This window comes from Miscanthus floridulus, chromosome 4, assembly GCF_019320115.1.
Source record: "Miscanthus floridulus cultivar M001 chromosome 4, ASM1932011v1, whole genome shotgun sequence".
In the NCBI taxonomy this organism is placed as follows: Eukaryota; Viridiplantae; Streptophyta; class Magnoliopsida; order Poales; family Poaceae; genus Miscanthus; species Miscanthus floridulus.
In genome coordinates, this window is record NC_089583.1 from 12,850,743 (window position 1) to 12,868,724 (window position 17,982).

The window sequence follows — 17,982 nt, forward strand, 5'->3', positions numbered from 1 at the left end:
TCCTGTCAGGCTCATTGCCAAGATGGATGTCCCCAACGCTTGCCCAGAGATGTAGGTAATCCGTGAGCTCGAGCACTGAGAGGCCTCCACTTATGCAGCGCACCCATGTGCTGTCCTGGAGGCCTTGTCTGACCGTTAGCGTGCGTCGCACCCGCCGTGAAATTCTCTGGTGCAGGTATGGGGCGATAGTGGCGACGTCCTCCCCGTCAATCCACCGGTATTCCCAGAACAAAGCGTTTCGCCCGTCGCCTAGCCTGGTGAAGGTTGACGCTCTGAAGAAGGCTTGGACCTCCTTGGAGGTATGGATCGGCAGCTGGTTCCACGCCCGATCTTGATCGGTTCTCTGCAGCCACAGCCAGCGCGTTTGTAGGGCGAAACCGGCTAGCTTCAGATCGCTGATCCCAAGTCCACCGAGCTCCTTCGGCCTGCAGCAGGCTTTCCAGGCAACCATGCACTTTCCTCTGACTGACTGGTCCTTCCCGGCCCAAAAGAATCGCCTGCAGATGCCGTCGATCTCTTTCCTTACCCAAGTGGGAAGATTTTCTGCCATCATGGCGTAGATGGGAACCGCCCGTAGGACCGACTTTACCCAGACCAACCTTCCACTTCTCGCCATTAGCGAACCGTGGCTCGGTGGTAGCTTCCTGTCGACAGCTTGTACTAGTGACTGGTAGTGTGTTTTGGGGATTGATTTGGTACTGAGCGGCAGCCCCAGATACTTGATTGGAAATGTCTGCACTTGACAGCCGAGGATGGACACAATTTCCGGCAGAACGTCGTCGGCTCCGTAGATGGCAGTGACTGAGCACTTGGCTAGGTTTGTGTGCAGCCCTGTTGTCTGTCCGAAAATGCTTAGAATCTCTTTGATTGCCCTTGCCTCCTGGATAGATGGCCGTACAAAGAGAATGGCGTCGTCGGCATAGATGCTGCATTGGAATTTGATTTCCGAAGGGGCTATCTTCTTCAACACACCGTCATTTGCCGCCTTACTGAACAGTCTTTGGAGGACTCATAATATTACATTTGTCATTTATTTTTTTTAGAATAAAACAAGCCAACACACTCAGAAAAAGGTATGGAACGGGCACACAATAAATGGATTGTGAAAAGAAAGAAAAAAGAGAACGGATTAGTGGATTGCAGGTTTAAAACTAATCGAAAACTACCATATCTTACTTTCATCTTACATCGTCATCCACACAAGTAGTTATGGAGAGATGGATGAAAAAAAATAGGTGGAAAGAAATTTTGACTCTTTAATATTACTATATAAGTAAGTATAGATATAGTTATAGATATAGATATAATTATTGATATAGATATAGATAGCTTACGTTCATACTCTTTGCCCAAGCGTTTCTAACTGGACAATGACACACTGAATTTGTTAACAAAGCCACAGCCTCGTGTATCTCTCTGGCAGTGGTATTTTGTTGCGTCTTTCGTGTCCTTACACTTTCTCCGTAGAATGGCAAGATCGAACGGATGTCACGCACACTCAACAACAGTTTGGAGTCCTCATTCTTGCATCCATGCATGTCACCACCATACTGGCCGAGAGCATTCGGTCGTCCGTGCTGGCTAGTGATTCCCTTAATTTCAGCTCTCCTGCATTGCATCACGCAAATTATTTCGGTCTTCGATTCTTCGACTGTCTTTGCTATCGTAACACTAGCTAGTGCCATGACACCACACGATGGGAGTTATTTTTTGTGTTGTTCCCCAATTCCTTTCTACACGTATACCATAAAAGGGATCTCTAGGACCTAATAAAATCGTAAAAATGAGTGAACATTTTTAATAAATTTTTTGTAAAACCTGATTAAAAATTAAAATGTAACTTTATCCGAACGACGAAAAAGGAAAGTACTGGTACAATACTAGGTATATGTATTTACCGAGGTCGGTCATCAGTAGGCCCGAAATTTTGTAAAATGCCGACTGGTGGCTTGTTCAACTGTCATTATAAGCCGGCTTATCAGACATGGTACATTATTTTTCTCTCCCAACAAATCATCCATACAAATCAGCACAAGCGACTTATAGACTAGGCGAACACGCAGGGTCTTTGGTCTGGTCCTCCGGTCGTCACCTCCACTGGTAACTGACCCTGCTTGCACTGCATGGTCTGCATTTGTCCGCCCTCTTCACCTTTGCTGATGGAATCCCGGCTGCAGGTACTACTTTATGTCTGCTACTGCTTTGACACCCCCCACCCCCACCCCAACTAAACAGCGTTATTAAGCAACAGCAGCAGCAGACGGCAGACCAACGACCGGCCCCCTCGCTCTCTCTGAAACCACAAGCACTCTTCAGACTCTCGAGAGGTAGCCAGAGCGCATTCTGTTCTTGCTATTTTCTTCTTCCAGCTTCAGCCTTTACTTTTAATCCCCAATCATTCAAGCAGAGGTGAGTCTACGTACCTACCAATCTGTTTGAATTCGATCTGTGTTCTTCTTTCCGTCATCAGGAATTTGATTTCTCTTTGCCGGTCAGGCCTGTGCTTCTTCACTACAAAATTCAGAGCTACTACTGTTGTTTCGATTTCTCTGCTCTAGATCTTCCTGCCGTATGTAGTTTTGATTTCTCAGAGCTACCTGTTCATCCAGTAGTACGCTATTAGCCGTATGTAGACGATTATTGTTCCCTTGTAGTATACCATGCTTGCAGTATGTAGGTTTATTAAGCACAGATCGATAGAATTTCGAGTGACTCATACATGATTTGTTTAACAAGATATATATACAGGTGATCTATGGATCCATGCCAAGGATGTTCGTCAAGGAGGGGCTCCACTGGTGCTGGACGTGATAACAAGTGCAGGGAGGTTATGCCGGAGCAGCCGTCCATAGATGCCGCGGCAGCGGTTTCTTCTTACTGCCTGTTCCCGGAGGAGACGGCCCGCGACAAGGGCGGCCTCCAGCTCCATGAGATTTTCTCCGTGGATCGCCAGCAGCCAAAGCTGGAGGTACTTCTTCATTTCTAATAATTCAGATCTGATCCTCCATGTTATAGCTGTATATATGTAACTACTACTGTAATACTTATTATATTTATTGTGTTTGATTATTTTAATTCTATACCTCATCTATTAGATATACTCCATATCTGTATGTGTGTGTCTCGATGGCGGCTTCAATTTCATTCTTCATTTCCTGCTGCTTATTAATTATTTTCCCTGGTGATTGTTACTTTACGTTTCTACTGCTTTATTATCTACGTCTTACCTATGTATGTATTAATGATATACTTAGATTTCGAACAAGGATTATTTTTGCTAGATAGCTTTGCTAATGATGATATGCCTTATCTCGATGTGAGTAACTTCTTTTTGGTGGCAAAATATGCATAAACCACCTACTAGGTGTAAACATGGAAACCAACAAAAAAGGTACTTTTGTTGTTCATTTTCTTAAAAATCTGGTATGTCCATAGGTTATACAAATATGTACTCACATGCAAAAGTTGATATGCATACTTAAACTACAAAAATTCATACGAAAATGACAATTGCAAGTGCACTAGAAGACAAAACCCTAAGATTTTGTCTTTTAGTGCATATGCCTCTAAAACTGCCATTTTCATATGATTCTTTTAAAGCGAGTTTGCATCTCAACTTTTACACGTTAGTATATATTTGTATACACTATGGACGTGCCAAATTGCAGATTTTTTTTGAACCAAAGCACGTTTTTTGAATTGGTTTCATGTTTCCATCTAGTAGGTGGTTTGCACTACCGGCCATGTCCCCTTTAGGGTGGGAGGTTTGGCCCTGTATATAAGTAGAGAATTTGATGAGACCATACAGAACCTAGACTTCCTTCTTGGACTACTCGAAACTAGATATTTCATCCCGAGGAATCCAGTTGATCTAGTTTATAGGATTTGCATGGTACTACAAAACTAGGTAATCTAGTATTGGGAATGCTATCAATTTTGGTCGTGAACATAGATGCCATGAGGTTAGTGGTCTGATGCCAGCTCTTTCATCCCCTAGACCATGGTGACTACAGGTAGTGGGAAGAGAACACCACAATAGTACAGTTAGGGAAGGGTGGGGGTCAAGGAGGTAGATAGTGAATTACAGGGTAGCATGACAAAGTTATGGGAGCTACAATGTAAAAAAGACACTAATTCTATTAAAGATGAAGTCATTTCTCTATTATGTCTAAAAGGAACAACTTAATTTAGTCCTTTATCTAGGTGGAGACGCCAGTGAATTGGGTCTATTAAAACTTAACCTAGTGCTTCCTTGATCTACAATAGAAAAAACATAAACTAACTAGCGTGATGTACACCTTAGGCTTTCTAGTGTGCTCTACATACCAAAACCCATGAAGAGTTTTGTAACCTTGAGACAATCCTATCATCTAGCCTATGCTAATTTAGGAAAGGTAAAGGCCACGATAAAGCACAATGCATAATCTTAAATATGGTAAGTAGAGCGCAAGTCAAGGAAAGGAAAACTCATGGAGATGAGGATTTATCTCATGGTATTGATTGCCAAAAAGCAACCCTTAATCCATGTTGATGCTTCACCAAGTTATGCTCCCAGTCACCAAGCTTTCCCTAGAGATCATGGTGTTGAGTTTGATAAAAAGGGTTGTAAACATGAGGCAAGTGTGGCAAGCCACAAAGGCCCACCCCCATTGCCTGACTCTCTCGGCTACCTTGACATAGTTCAGTATGGAGCTTCTCCACTAAGGAAGGGAGTGGTCTCCTACACCAAGTTGATGTTGGTCCACACCAAGCTCGGAGGGTTGATGTCACCAGAAGGTTGCCATGACCTCAAGTGCTCTAGCTCACAAAGAATATAAGGGGACAATAGCCCAAACTCTCAAGCTATCAAGCTGCAAGCCTGCAACTAACTCTCACAAATATGAACACTAAGTTCTATCCTATGCTTTAATTTGGATGTCACCAAATATGTTGGAGTGATTCTAGTCTTGCAATAGCTTTAATAGTTCCCAACCCCTAGAAATGGCCAGCCATGGCATATATAGTCCTTGAAAAGCTCCTAGCTATAGGGCAGATTCTTGCTTTTGCAGTGAACGCTAAATGATCTTTTGGCACCCAAAATCCTACAACTTACCATCCAATAGGTCATCTGGCCATTGCCAACTTTAGCTATCAGTTGATATTTTAGTCATTGACAATAGGACCCACACGAATGATCTGTCGTCTAGTACCTAGGTCAACATTGTATCAATCAGTGGGCACTACAACTCAATGCTACCCTTACTCCCTTAGTGATGTGCACCGGCCACCGGGTGATCTGCTACCGCCTTCATCTTGCAGCGTATGATCTGGTGGCCCAATTCATGGTAGTCTTCAACTTGCCACCCTTACTAATGTGCGCTATATGATCTGGTGGCATATTCCTACCCTTCAGTACATCCATTCGATGGCCAATTCCTTCTCTGTCATAGTTGTTGATCAACATCGTATGATCCTTTGGCCCTATCAAAGCGGTCTAGTTAGTGCTTGTTCTAGTGCGCGAGGAATGTTCTAGGAATCTTTGTTGTTTCTTATCCGTTTCAACTCAGACCTTGATCAAACTTTCTATGCATTCCTAGGACCTTGTAGAACTTGTCATCTAACACATCTTAGCTCACACATGTTACTCCAAGTGATTGGGTTGCCATCATACTCATCAAAACCATAATAAAATCATGCACATGGGCACATGATCCTTACAATTTCACATCAAGGGGAAATTTTTAGGCCCCAAAAGGTAATCACTCAAATAGTACTATCTACCCTTGTACATGTGTCTAGTTTCGACATCCTAAGATATCCTTTCACGAAGTTAGTAGGTTTTCTCCATGTCATCCATGATATTCCAATCCTCTAAATCAATCCATGATTTAGGGAACCCTAGTCTCTTATTTAAGTGGTTCCTTGACACGTTAGGGGTTTGCTCAAGCTTCATAGGCCTCAGGCAATACTCCTCCAATCATCATAGTGTGTCAATTCATTTTTTGGATGGTCAAATCAAGTTCCTCATGCCTTTTTGTAGTGTTTTGCTAATTCTCCACTCTAGTTCATCTCTTATTCAAACACTAGTTTAGATTCTCTTACAAACATTCTTCATGTATTTATCTGGTATTACCAATAACTTGTTGAGCATTGTTCAATCAATCGAGGATAATGCAATGCTAAACCAGTGGAATTCACCACTTGTTTGGTTAAAGATCAAGTGAAATTGGAGTTGCTTCTATGTGGCATTATTTTAAATGGGCTTTACCATCTTTTCTTTACCTTAAAAACACACTTCTTTACTTGGTGAAATAACTCCTGCCAGTATTTGGACCAAACCTTATGTCAATGGCATACATTGCATGAAGAAAGAGAAAATGGCAAAACATCTTAGGATAATCTCCCTCATCTTTTGGTGTGAAATTGATGGTTGATACTTCTTCATTGCATTTATCTACCCAGGTGTTGCTACTCGGTCACTTATGGGGCTACGAATGCAAGGAACCATACATAGAATTAAATGTGTCAACTATGTTATGGTATTATTGATTCTTATTCTTGATGACAATTGAATATTGCACGAGAACGAGCTAAGGTGGATACATATGGAACTGCGAGCAAGTCTAGACATTATGGGAGAGTTCTTCATTCATCTACCACCCCTCTCAGTTATATTGTTTTTTTTGAAAGTGTTGTATTGCTTAAGACGTTCGGACCAGTCCTTGAGTTGTACTCTATGTTGTTATCAGACTTGCAAACAAACATCTACAACATATAAGCAATCTGGAACAATTGACCACTCTATTTTTTTTCATGTGAGGCCCCTTAACATGATCCAAAGTTTGTTCACATCTCTTGTAATACATTTAGTAGTTTCAAAATATATGTAATATTTTGATGGCCGAGAGTATTGAATGCAACTTCTAATAGGTTAATCGTCATGTGATTGAGATTATTTGTTGTTGTTGTTGTAACAAAAAAAGTAGGACTACTTGTATGGATTAGGAGTGCAACACATTATGAGACCAACATAAACAAGCAACTTTTGATCATTTGGCGAGCCTCACATCCAAGATCAAATTAGGACATGTGATTTATATTCTTTAAATGCCATGCTACCTAGATCCAACCTAAGGTCATATCTGGATCCTTTATTACACGGATTTCCTTGCCAAGAAAGAGTAGCCTAGCGTTGCCTAGCAAAGTAAGGCAAGTTTAGGGCACTTGTTTAGTCCCTCCCCTACACTATTCCCTTCTACTCATTATCCTCCTCCTACCAAGTGATAAGTGTAGTAGTACCTGCACCTAATACTAATTTCCTCAATTCTTAAGGTGAGGATGGCAACTTCGGTGTTGATTTACTATATTGCAATAGGAGGAGCTGAATCTGAGCTCCAATCTATTGATGAGACCTTCATCCGATCCCTAGCTATAGTTCAAAGCCCACATAGAAAAGGTGATCACTGGTCAATTTGTTAGGTGGTCAAGAACTCACTAGGACCGAGGTCGACAACTTTTAGGTAGCAAGGAGGTTATTCTAGGTATCAGTGGACATTTTAGCAATCCCACATAGAGACAACTTTCATGCCTTGGAGCCCGATTCTAGACGCAAGGACTACAATCAAAGGGGCTAAGTTCATTGTTGTAACTAGCTATGATCCAGGATGTCGATGAAGCTAGCATGGGTTGTTGCTTTAGATTATTTCTAGTGTTGCCAAACTCATTGTGGTCAATGTTCGATTCCTAGTACTAGCGGAGATAAGCCTAGGGCCACTAGGGTCATGGCCCCAGGCATTAGCCCATGTTTTTATACTGTAGCAAAGTGTTCTAAAGAGGCCCAATTCATCTAGCAAAATCAGCCCATGGAATGGCCCTAGGCGTTGGGCTAGCCCAGCTCTGCTACTAGTTCCTAGCCTTGGCACTTGCAACAATGCTTCCATGTAGAAACTTATTTGGCTTCCCGCATCAGCAGGTAATAGCTGATTAGCCAAAATATATTGGTTAGCAAATTAAGCAAGCTTTTTTTGCACGCTACCAAACATGCCACAAAATTGGAAAATTCGAGCGATTAAATGATGACAAGGTGGCACCTTGTACTAAATCAAGTTGTGATTAGATCATAGGATAAAAAGTCATGCCTATGCCTATGTTAGATATGTGGTTGTTTCCTTGTGAGTAGAAGCACACATCACACATTTTATATTCCAAAGGGTTTGGTTCACACACTTAGAAGACATATGTTATTATATAAGTCCTACAATTGCTTTAAACTTGTACATTTCTATGCTTATTTGGAGGGGGTGCGGTGTTGGCCATCCTTCTTCCTAATATGGCAAAGGAACAATCCCAAAAGACAATGAAAAAAAAGGAGCAAGCATGAGGGAACATTGATTGAATGCTCACATAAATATAGGGCATTACTAAAGTTAGGGCTTGGAGGATGCCTATCTGAAAGAAAAGAGCGGGAGTAGATTGATGAATGAATGAGCCATCACACAATGATTCTTCAAGCTATCCTCAACACAACTACTCCCTAATCCTTCTTTAATTTCTACTTGGCCAAGGTTGTCCCAATGGCAAAAATTTACTTTGGGTCAACATAATTTTAGTATGTAAGCTAGGCCCAACAAGTAGAAAGTTTAGCCCAAGTTATGACAAAATAAGCTCGGCCCAATGCAAAATGCACCATAGCTAGGGTTTTTTCTATATAAACCGCCCCCTTTTCCATTCATGAATCACCCCCCCCCCCCCCCCCCCCCCCCCCGCCGCCGACTTCGCCGCGCTACAACACACCTACTCCCCTAATCTACTAGTGCCTCTCCACCAGATTTTTGGTTTGGGATACAACCAAGGTGTCTTCGTTTTTGCCCAACTTAACACCATGACATCTTTAATGATGGCACGAGGTAAATCACTATCTATTACACTATCCTCTGCAAGGTTGAAACTTGGAATTTGATGAAATTTGTAGTTACATTTTATATGAGAGGTGACTGTTTATTGTCTTGCTTGTTGGGAATAAATAGATCACTAGGGGACTATGTTTTCATCAAAGAGCTAATATTGAGGTCTGCTTCACGATTCTAGGGAAAGGATCTTTCCATAGGATGCTCTAGAAACAGCGGGGAACTAAAAAAACGTAGGTGAATGTGTTGATTCCAGTATACACTGAAGGATTCGATGGTGGTTTAAGATTTGAGCATGATGTGCCCCTATGGTTTTTCTACCCAAGGGATTGGGATCCTAGATCTAGCCAAATGGTAGAGGTATTCTGGCCCCACTGGCCACCAAGATCTTGGTTTGGTATATTGCCTCATAAGAAAAAATATTATGTTTGACAATAGGTTTCCATACATACTGTAGGGCGTTCTATTTTTCTTTGCATGACATTACTCTATGATAGTGGGGAAAAAGAAGCTGGGATTTAACTTTGTTCTATTATGGGAACTATTGATCTACTTTACAAAGTTGGAGTTTTCTATTGAGAATTGCCTTGATTCAATACTGGATATGACTCACTGTGCAGTGTGAATGATAATACTATATAGCAAGTATGCATGCTAGGCATCAAGACTCAGTTTCCCGTTATATATGGTACTGAACCAGTGTTGTTTCCTCCTCAGGTTGATCCAAAGGCGACAACAGCAGTGCAATCGCGTCTCCCTATTCAGGCCAGGAGTCAACTACAAACATTTTATCATGGAGTCATCCATTCCTCTTCACTAGCAATGGGTGCACAGGATACTGGCTTGAATGCCCATGGCCAAATGAGCCCTGCTGGAAACCTTGTGCTTGTTCCTGCTCCTGTCTCAGGTGGTCAGATTTCAGGTGCTCCAGGGAATGCCGAGCAATACCTTGAAGAAGATGCACCGCTGAGCCAGGATGCCATAAAGAGATATCAACATTTGATTTGGGTCCAGGTGGCATATTTTAGTGTATGCCTCGACCCTACCGTGGCCACTTCTGGGAGACTCCTCCAGCAGGCTATGCAAGACCTGAAGAACCACTGTGCTTGTGATGCTCTGGTGGCACATTATGAGAACAATCCAGCAGAGGCAGATACTACAGTTATTCGGCAACAAAGTACTCACTCTGCTGGCTCCTCTCAAGTGCAGCAGCATCACAGAGCTAGAGGATTCAAGAATGTGATTCCTCCTGTTCACCAGCAGGAAACTGTGGCTCCGGTGATGAGCCCTACATTGAGGCTCATGAACATCAAGGGCAAAGTGGCAGCTTCCTGGTGTGCATAACTGTTTACTGTCAACTGCAGCTTAATTATATAGTTCAACTTGCATTGTGATTTACTTTTTTTACTGTAACTTTGGAATGCAGTGCTGATCGCAACTGGAGCCGCTTTGTACAGCAGGCGATTGAGGTCGCAACACCTGAAGAGATTGTTATGGTTTATATGGAAATCATGCCTTGTGTGCGCACACTTGCTGTTGATATGTTTGGAAATCATGCCCTCCAGAAGGTTAAGTTTCTCCCATTTGATTCAGTAGTATATATGTTTTTCTATTTAACTACTAGAATCTTCGAAGCACTAGGCCATAAGTTGAGTATGACGTCCCATAGAAATTACTAACTGGTTATCTTTGTTTCACCTACAGATTCTTGAGCATGGACCAAAGTCCTGCAAACGAGAGGTCATCAGTAATCTGTTTGGCCATATGTTACCCCTAAGCCTTGATAAGTACAGCTGCCGGGTAATACAAAAGGTAAACCGGTCAATGTTATTTCAGATCGATTCAGAAATGATTTATACTAGTATGTGCATACATATTTCTGTAACTCTGAAGATTGCACATGGCTTCTTTGTTTACCTCTGATTCTTAGTGTTCATATGCATCGCTAACCTGATTACCAACAAGTTTGATCAACGGGTTCTAAGCTTGTCTTAGACTGCTGTACTTTTCTTATCTTTTCTGTGTCTTTCTTTGTTTCCTGAGTCGCTCCCCCTCTCTTGTTTTTTTAAGTAAACTGTGCTGGCTTGTTTGGCCTTTTTATTTATCTCCTGTAGGGGCTAAACCCGCCTCCAGTTTCTTGAAAAAACAAAACCGTGTGCATTTATTCATCTATATATTTATGATGATGTTCTTTTGAAGCAGTGAAGTGTATCACCGTTAACTCAGTTGGCTTCTCTACATTTGATCTCTCTGTTTCAGGCTTTTGATGTAGGGGAACACGATCAGAAGGTTGTAATGGCCAAAGAGCTCAGCAGCAAAGTGCTCAAGTGTGTTCGCGACCAGTTCGCGAACCACGTAATTCAGAAGTGCATAGAGTGCCTGCCGCCCAAGGACATCCACTTCATCCTCCGAAGCTTCGACGGAAGGGCCAAGGCACTGTCCATCCATCCTTACGGCTGCCACGTGATTCAGGTTTGCTCATTGATATATGCGTCAGTTAATTTCTCAGTGCTATGTCGTCTGATTCAACTTGAAATCTCATTCAGTTAATTATCAAAAAAAAAAAAAAAAAAACTGATTCAGTTTATCTTCTACTGTTCCCAGAAAGTGTTGACCCGTTGTAAAGACCAGGAGATCTACCACACGCTGACAGCAGAGATTATGGAAAACGTTAACAAGCTGTCAGCGGATAAGTTCGGGAACTACGTGGTGCAGCAGCTGGTAGAGCACGGAGGCCACGCCATGCGGTCCACGATGGTGAGGCAATTTGCCGGGCGCGTGGTGAGCATGAGCTACCACAAGTTCGCCTCCAACGTGGTGGAGAAGTGCCTGACCTTCGGGAGCCAGGAGGACCGGCGGCTGATCGCCGACGAGATCGTCGGCACCGGCGGTGGCCAGCACTTCGACCATCTCGTGGTTGGTGACTTGCACTGCGACAGATTTTGCTTTCTTTGACCTGCGCTAGCTGTTCCTCACTCATATCATGCTATGTTATATGTGGTGCAGGATATGATGATCAATCCATACGCGAACTTTGTAATCCAGAAGATGGTGGTGACGGCGGAGGAGCAGCAGGTGGCGTTGCTGCTGGACGTGGCAAGTAGCAACGCGACCAGCCTGGCGAGGTACCCGCATGGAAAGCACGTCATCGATTCCATGGAGAAGTTCCTTAGCGGCGCCAAGGGTGGTGTCCACGCAGACCCTGCCCGCTGCCGCCGATGATGAGCGAGGCAGACACCTGCCTGCTTAGCGTCTTCTTCAGTATACTGAATTCGTCGGCTTAGCTTCTCCTTTGTATACCTCTGGTCATTGGCAACCAATGAATGAAGAAATCAACCAATTTTCGAGCTCTGTGTTTATGCTGCTTCTGTTTGCTGTTGCCTGTAGTAATCCTGCAACTCATCAACACGGTCGTCAGCAGGTTGTGCCGTTGTGGTTGCACTGCACCCTGTCCAATAGACTGACAGATTGTGGTAGCAGGTACAGGTTCGGATTTGTGATGCACGGATACTCCAGGGAGTCCGTATCGCGTATCCAATACGTATTGGATAAAGATACGCCTTGGATACTCGTTCACCGGATACGTATCTAGGCCGTACTACGAGTTATAGATACGTATTGACCTAGATATGAGTATGTAAGAGGCGTGCAGAGGGAGGGATTGGCGGCGGCTATGGGAGTGGCTGCTAGGGTTTGGCGGCGGCGTGGGAGAGGAGGCGGCAGGCACAGGGAGAGGAGAGGAGGAGATAGAAAGGAGCAATCACTCATCTTTTGCTTTGTTTGATTGATTACATCCCCTTAGTATTTATAGTCCTTATAGGACTTGGACTCTAAGCAACCTACGGGAGATCCTTATAGGATTGGATTCTCCCTTCAATACTAACAAACTCCAATTCTATAACTAACCAAACTCTATCCAAACTCTAATAGACTTGATATGGTAACTTGGATAACGACGGTGGAATCGACGAGAGCGGCGGCGCCCTCCCTCCTGGGCGCACATTGCTCCTAGGGCGCGCTGGTGGAGGCGCCTGGCGCCCCTCCTTGGGTCCCTCTCGGCCCGTTAGCTCTAGGTTGGGGGCCCTCCATTGGGCGTATGACACCCCCCTTCTCCACTCGGCGCGTCCTCGTGCCGAAGTAGGGTCCAGTCGTCGACGCCAGCTGGTGGAAAAGCTTCGCCGGGAAGAATGGCCTCGATGCGGCCAAGCATGCAGCCGTAGATGGGGTCGGCAACAATGATGTTCTCCCTTGTGCTTGTTGGCGAAAACTCGAAGCATTAAAGGAGATTGCCGATGTAGCCGTAGAAGAAGTAGAGGTGCGCGCCAGTGTTTGTGCCGGCTCCTGTCGTCTGGCGAGCCGTAACAAGTAGAGGTCACGGTATGGCTGCCCTAAATATGAAGTGTGCCATCTCTCTTGGTGGAGCAATGAAGTCGTGGATGTGGTTGTCGGCGTCGGGGGCGAGGTAGGCAGGGATGTGGTGCCAAACCATGGCGCTTGATCATGTTGTCGGCGACGTCGTCAAGTCAAGCATGGTGCTGGACATGAAAGAGCCTAAGTCAAACTCACCTAGCGAAAGACGGTGGGCGGTGGAGCCGGGTCGGAGAGCGATGTGAACGCTGTCGACGCGAACGAGTTGATGGCTCAGGTTGTCGAGGAAGACCGCCGTTGCCGGCATGATGGGGCGCCCTTGTAGCCACGGTCGTCCAAGTAGGACGCTTGTTGGCACCCTGTTGTGTTGGCCCCTTGTCGGTGGAGGGTGGGCGCCGAGGGCCAGGAGTTCCATGTTGGCCGAACCGCCTCGGCGTAGAACCTGCAAAAGGTCAGGTAGAAGCGATGATGCTGCCAGGAGGTAGAGCCGACCGTCAAAAGAAGATGAGTCCTTGATCAAGTGACCAAGCCTAGGCAGCCACGCCATCGGATATGGCCATGACGATGGTACGCAGCTCCCGTTGCTGAAGCGTAGCTTGGCGCATGTGGTCGAAGATGACGCCGGTCGTGTCGATGTAGTCAAGGGCGTTCGGGTGGTGGGCTCGGCGGGCCTTGCTCAACATGTTGTCGGGTGGAGGTAGCGTTGTTGCTCGTGTCGCTCACTCGATCGGTGGAGGTGTCGGTAGAGCGAGAACAGTAGCTGGAGTATGTCGTCACTGCACGGTGATGAAGGTGAACAGGCGCCCATTGCAGACGTACTGGAGCTGCATGGTGGTGAAGTCCCAAGTCAGTCGGCCAAGGCTAGCCAACCAAGGTGTGCCAAGGATGATGTCGACGTCGTTGCCAATGTCTAGGAGGTAGGTGTCGATGTCGAAGACGTCGGCATCAATGCAGAGAGGTACGCTGAAGGTTGCAACGCGATAGGGAACCTCATTCCCGCTCCCGATGAGTGTGGCGGTGTTGATGCGCTGCTCTTGTAGACTGATGAGGCGGGCTATGTTGACGTCGATGATATTGTGCGTAGTGCCCGTGTCGATGAGGATGTGGACGCGTGTGCCCGACACGACCCTCCGCGATACCAGGTGTAAGAGGCCTGCAGAGGGAGGGGCTGGCGGCAGTTGTGGGAGTGGTAGCTAGGGTTTGGCGGCAGCGTGGGAGAGGAGGCGGCGTGAGTAGAGGGGAGGCGGCAGGCGCAGGGAGAGGAGAGCAGGAGATAGGAAGGAGCAATCGCTCGCCTATTGCTTAGTTTGATTGATTATATCCCCCTAATACGTATAGTCCCTATAGGACTTGGACTCTAAGCAACCTACGGGAGATCCTTATAGGATTGGATTCTCCCTTCTATACTAGCAAACTCCAATTCCATAACTAACCAAACTCTATCCAAACTCTAATAGACTCGATATGGTAACTTGGATAACGACGACGGAATCGACGAGAGCGGCGACGCCCTCCCTCTTGGGCGCACATGGCTCCTAGGGCGCGCTGGTGGAGGTGCCTGGCGCCCCTCTTTGGGCCCCTCTCGGCCCATTAGCTCTAGGTTGGGGGGCCTCCATTGGACATATGATAGAGTATCAGACACGTTTGAGCCCGTGTACATATGGGCCCATGAAAGGAAAATAGCCCAAGAGTGAGCCGTCCCTCTTATTGGTGCTATGTGATGAGGGTGCCTCCAATCGGCGGTGCATATTGAGTGTGTGTGCTCCTCAAGATTTGCATGGCCCAACTTTTGATCAAACCAAATGCAATTCGAGATAGCAGCACTAGGTTTTTCTAGATAGAAACAAAGCTTTGGTGTATATTTAAAATGAAACAGGTAAACTATCCTTATGAACAAAAATGTAAAAGTAAATGCTTGCAAAATCTAATAAGCAGCCCTTCCAATGCATTTAGAAAATTAGAGCTCAATCACTACTACAGAAACGTCAACGACACTTTCACTTCTAGAATTTATTAAAACCGGTGGTGGCTGCACGAGCGCGCCGGCGGTGGCCGCCTCCTGGCACCGCGCGGTGCGGGTTCGGCCCACGGGTGGCCGCGGATGTGGTGCGGCGCAGCCGCACGGCCAAGCCCGGCGGTGGTTGCCTCCCGCCTGGGCCTTTCTCCTTCCCTCTCCTCACGCACATGGATGCTTGGCTGATCTGCGCCGCCTCTTCGACCTGCCCTAGGGATGGCTAGCTGGCCTCACCCCGACCGCCGTGCTCTAGGACTGCACGCCCTCGTGTACGCCGCTAGCGCGACAGTCCCTATGACTGTCTTCTTGGTCCAATCTAATACCTGCTTGGTCGATTCAATGTACCCATATTTCGATTTCATCTTTGTCTACTGTATTTTTTGGTGCCAGGTGCGTCAGCAGCTCATTTGGTTGTAGCATGTACCTAGCAAGCATAAACACCTGGTGAATTTGCCATCCTCTTCCCTTTGGCTACCAATTGTCATGTATTCATGGCTCATCCCGCTTCCCATCTATTTGTTGCAGATTAGTGTCCATGTACTGCAGCTTGGACCAAGATTAATGGTAGGAATATTTGAGAAAAATTCTTTAATTAGCATGTTCCATGTTTTGGTTTCTATGTATATTGCCTGCAGCCACATTGCAGTGGCGGACCCATCTAAGTTTAGGAAATGATTACATCAAAGTATGTGTTTCATGTCCTAAAATACAAGAACAAAGGTTACTGATGCTAATTAATTCCGAACTTGCTCTCAGCTCTTATGTTTAGTATAGGTTATTCAAAATTTGACATGCAATAGATTTAATAATGCAGTATGGTCTTTCTTCATTCTTCCTCAGGTCATTGTTTACTTCTAATTTTCGGTGTAACATTTATTTTGTCTGCCTCCTATTATATAAAAAGTTGCATTCACCTGCACCTCCTCCTACTTGATAAGCATATACTGCTGCTAATTTCCCGATGACCAGGTACTGTATTTTTGCTACTGACTCTTTTATGTTGTCCATATAAAATTACTCCCCCAGATTATCCCTTGATTCCTTTAAAGAAAAAGTTGCTTTACATAAATAATTTGGAATTGTACATGTAGTATAAGCAGCTTTGAATGTTTGGTAGTAAACATCAAACCAAGTTTGCTGTCCTTTTCCATTTTTGTCATGTGCTCCTTTCTTTTAGAATGTATAGACTTGACTCTTTTTTCATGGTACTTTTCGAGTTCATCAGGTTATGCTAGCAACGGATATTTATTGATTTACATACTATTATGCTAGATATATTTTCAGCGGTAACTCCCATTTAGTTCTGTAATCAGCAGGGTTCTTTTTCTTCTTCAGCCAACACAAGGAGGCAAGTGATCTTACCCAGGGCTCCAGGGCATTGGTCAACAAGTACAACCGGCTGCTCAGTACCTTCTTCTCCACTACTGCTTTTGCCTCGTGTTATCTAAAAAACTGCCCAGTACCTTCTTTTCCACTCATGCATTTGCCTCGTGTTATCTAAAAAACTGCCTTTGCCTGCTGTAGTTAGTTTTTTTTAATGTCAACGGGGGGGGGGGGGAGTTTCCCCCACCTGAAATCTGTGTTAAGTGATCTTGGCCTAAAAGGGCATCAGATAATAAAGTTTTACATCAGCGTTTTCCCGAGTGACAACTGCTATGTAGTTTGTTGCTACTTGGTTTGGCGTCCAGCTTCATAATCTTTGCTTTCAAGATACTATAGGTATATGTTTTCGCGTTTAATGTATCAAGACACACTTTTATCTATTATTCTTACAAACCTATAATTCCTTGATAGCTAAATGCCTTGGGGTAGTTCTACTTACCTGGCCCCAAACCAATGCAAATAGCTTCGAGCACAGCATGTACATTCAGAACGGCTCCGCTCAGCTGGTAGTAGGTGTCTACATCAACGATTCGATCGTCATCGGCACGATCAAGATGAAAGCCTTCCAAATTTTCATTAAAATTTGTATTCTTGCCTCCTGTTAACTAAATATTGCATTTCCCTGCTTGCCCTGTATTATGGTATGCTGCTGAATCTTTCTTTTTATTCATACCAGATTAATTGTATATCACCCTATTACTTCATATATACCTACATGGTTACTGCAGCTTTACCTGTTTAGGCACTCAATAGGGTCTCAGTTGAGTAAAGTACGGTATGTTAGCCCCTGGATCTCTCGGAACAGGTGGGTCGACCACTCACCAGCGTTGTCGACCACGCACTATCATTGTTGACCACACACTATGGCTAGAGGTAGAAGAAGTGAGTGAGAACCGAGCGCACACACACAACACAAGCACCAGCGTTGGCCAGAGTTCTGCAGAGGAGATGACAAACTGAACCCGCTCTCTTTACTGAGTTGCAGTGGCAAACTATATATACAACTCTATCCATCTAATCATAATACACAGACATGCATGTCAGGCTACCATGCTGCTACAGTGACTAGATGTGACAGCATGGCTAACTTTAGCGCCTGCCCCTGTTGTGCCTACAGTGCGGCAGGAGAGCCATTCGGCACCTGCCCCTGCAGCTGCCATGCATTCACACAAGGGAAGCAACAGATTACTTAACAATTCTTCCTCTAATCCCGCTGCTAACCCTTGAACCCCCTCCATGCCGATCATCTCCTTCAGCTCCATGAACCGAAGACGGCCGAGCGGCTTGGTGAGGACGTCCATGAGTTGTCGACCAGTTTTGACGAACTCGATG

At 45.0% G+C, this 17,982-nt stretch overlaps 1 protein-coding gene and 1 long non-coding RNA gene across 2 annotated transcripts; both read left to right on the forward strand.

Moving 5' to 3' along the window:
* Positions 1 to 8,754: 8,754 nt before the first annotated feature.
* Positions 8,755 to 12,136, forward strand: LOC136550958 (pumilio homolog 1-like). The gene is made up of 7 exons (XM_066542542.1): positions 8,755 to 8,885; positions 9,603 to 10,219; positions 10,312 to 10,453; positions 10,590 to 10,697; positions 11,145 to 11,357; positions 11,490 to 11,801; positions 11,892 to 12,136. Exons 2-7 carry the CDS (start codon positions 9,708 to 9,710, stop codon positions 12,105 to 12,107), a joined length of 1,503 nt encoding a protein of 500 aa, XP_066398639.1. The 5' UTR covers positions 8,755 to 8,885; positions 9,603 to 9,707; the 3' UTR covers positions 12,108 to 12,136.
* A 3,126-nt stretch (positions 12,137 to 15,262) lies between these two features.
* Positions 15,263 to 15,848, forward strand: LOC136550959 (uncharacterized). Its single transcript, XR_010782412.1, has 3 exons — positions 15,263 to 15,536; positions 15,658 to 15,711; positions 15,793 to 15,848. It is a non-coding gene; the product is annotated as an uncharacterized lncRNA (long non-coding RNA).
* The last annotated feature ends 2,134 nt before the right edge of the window (positions 15,849 to 17,982 follow it).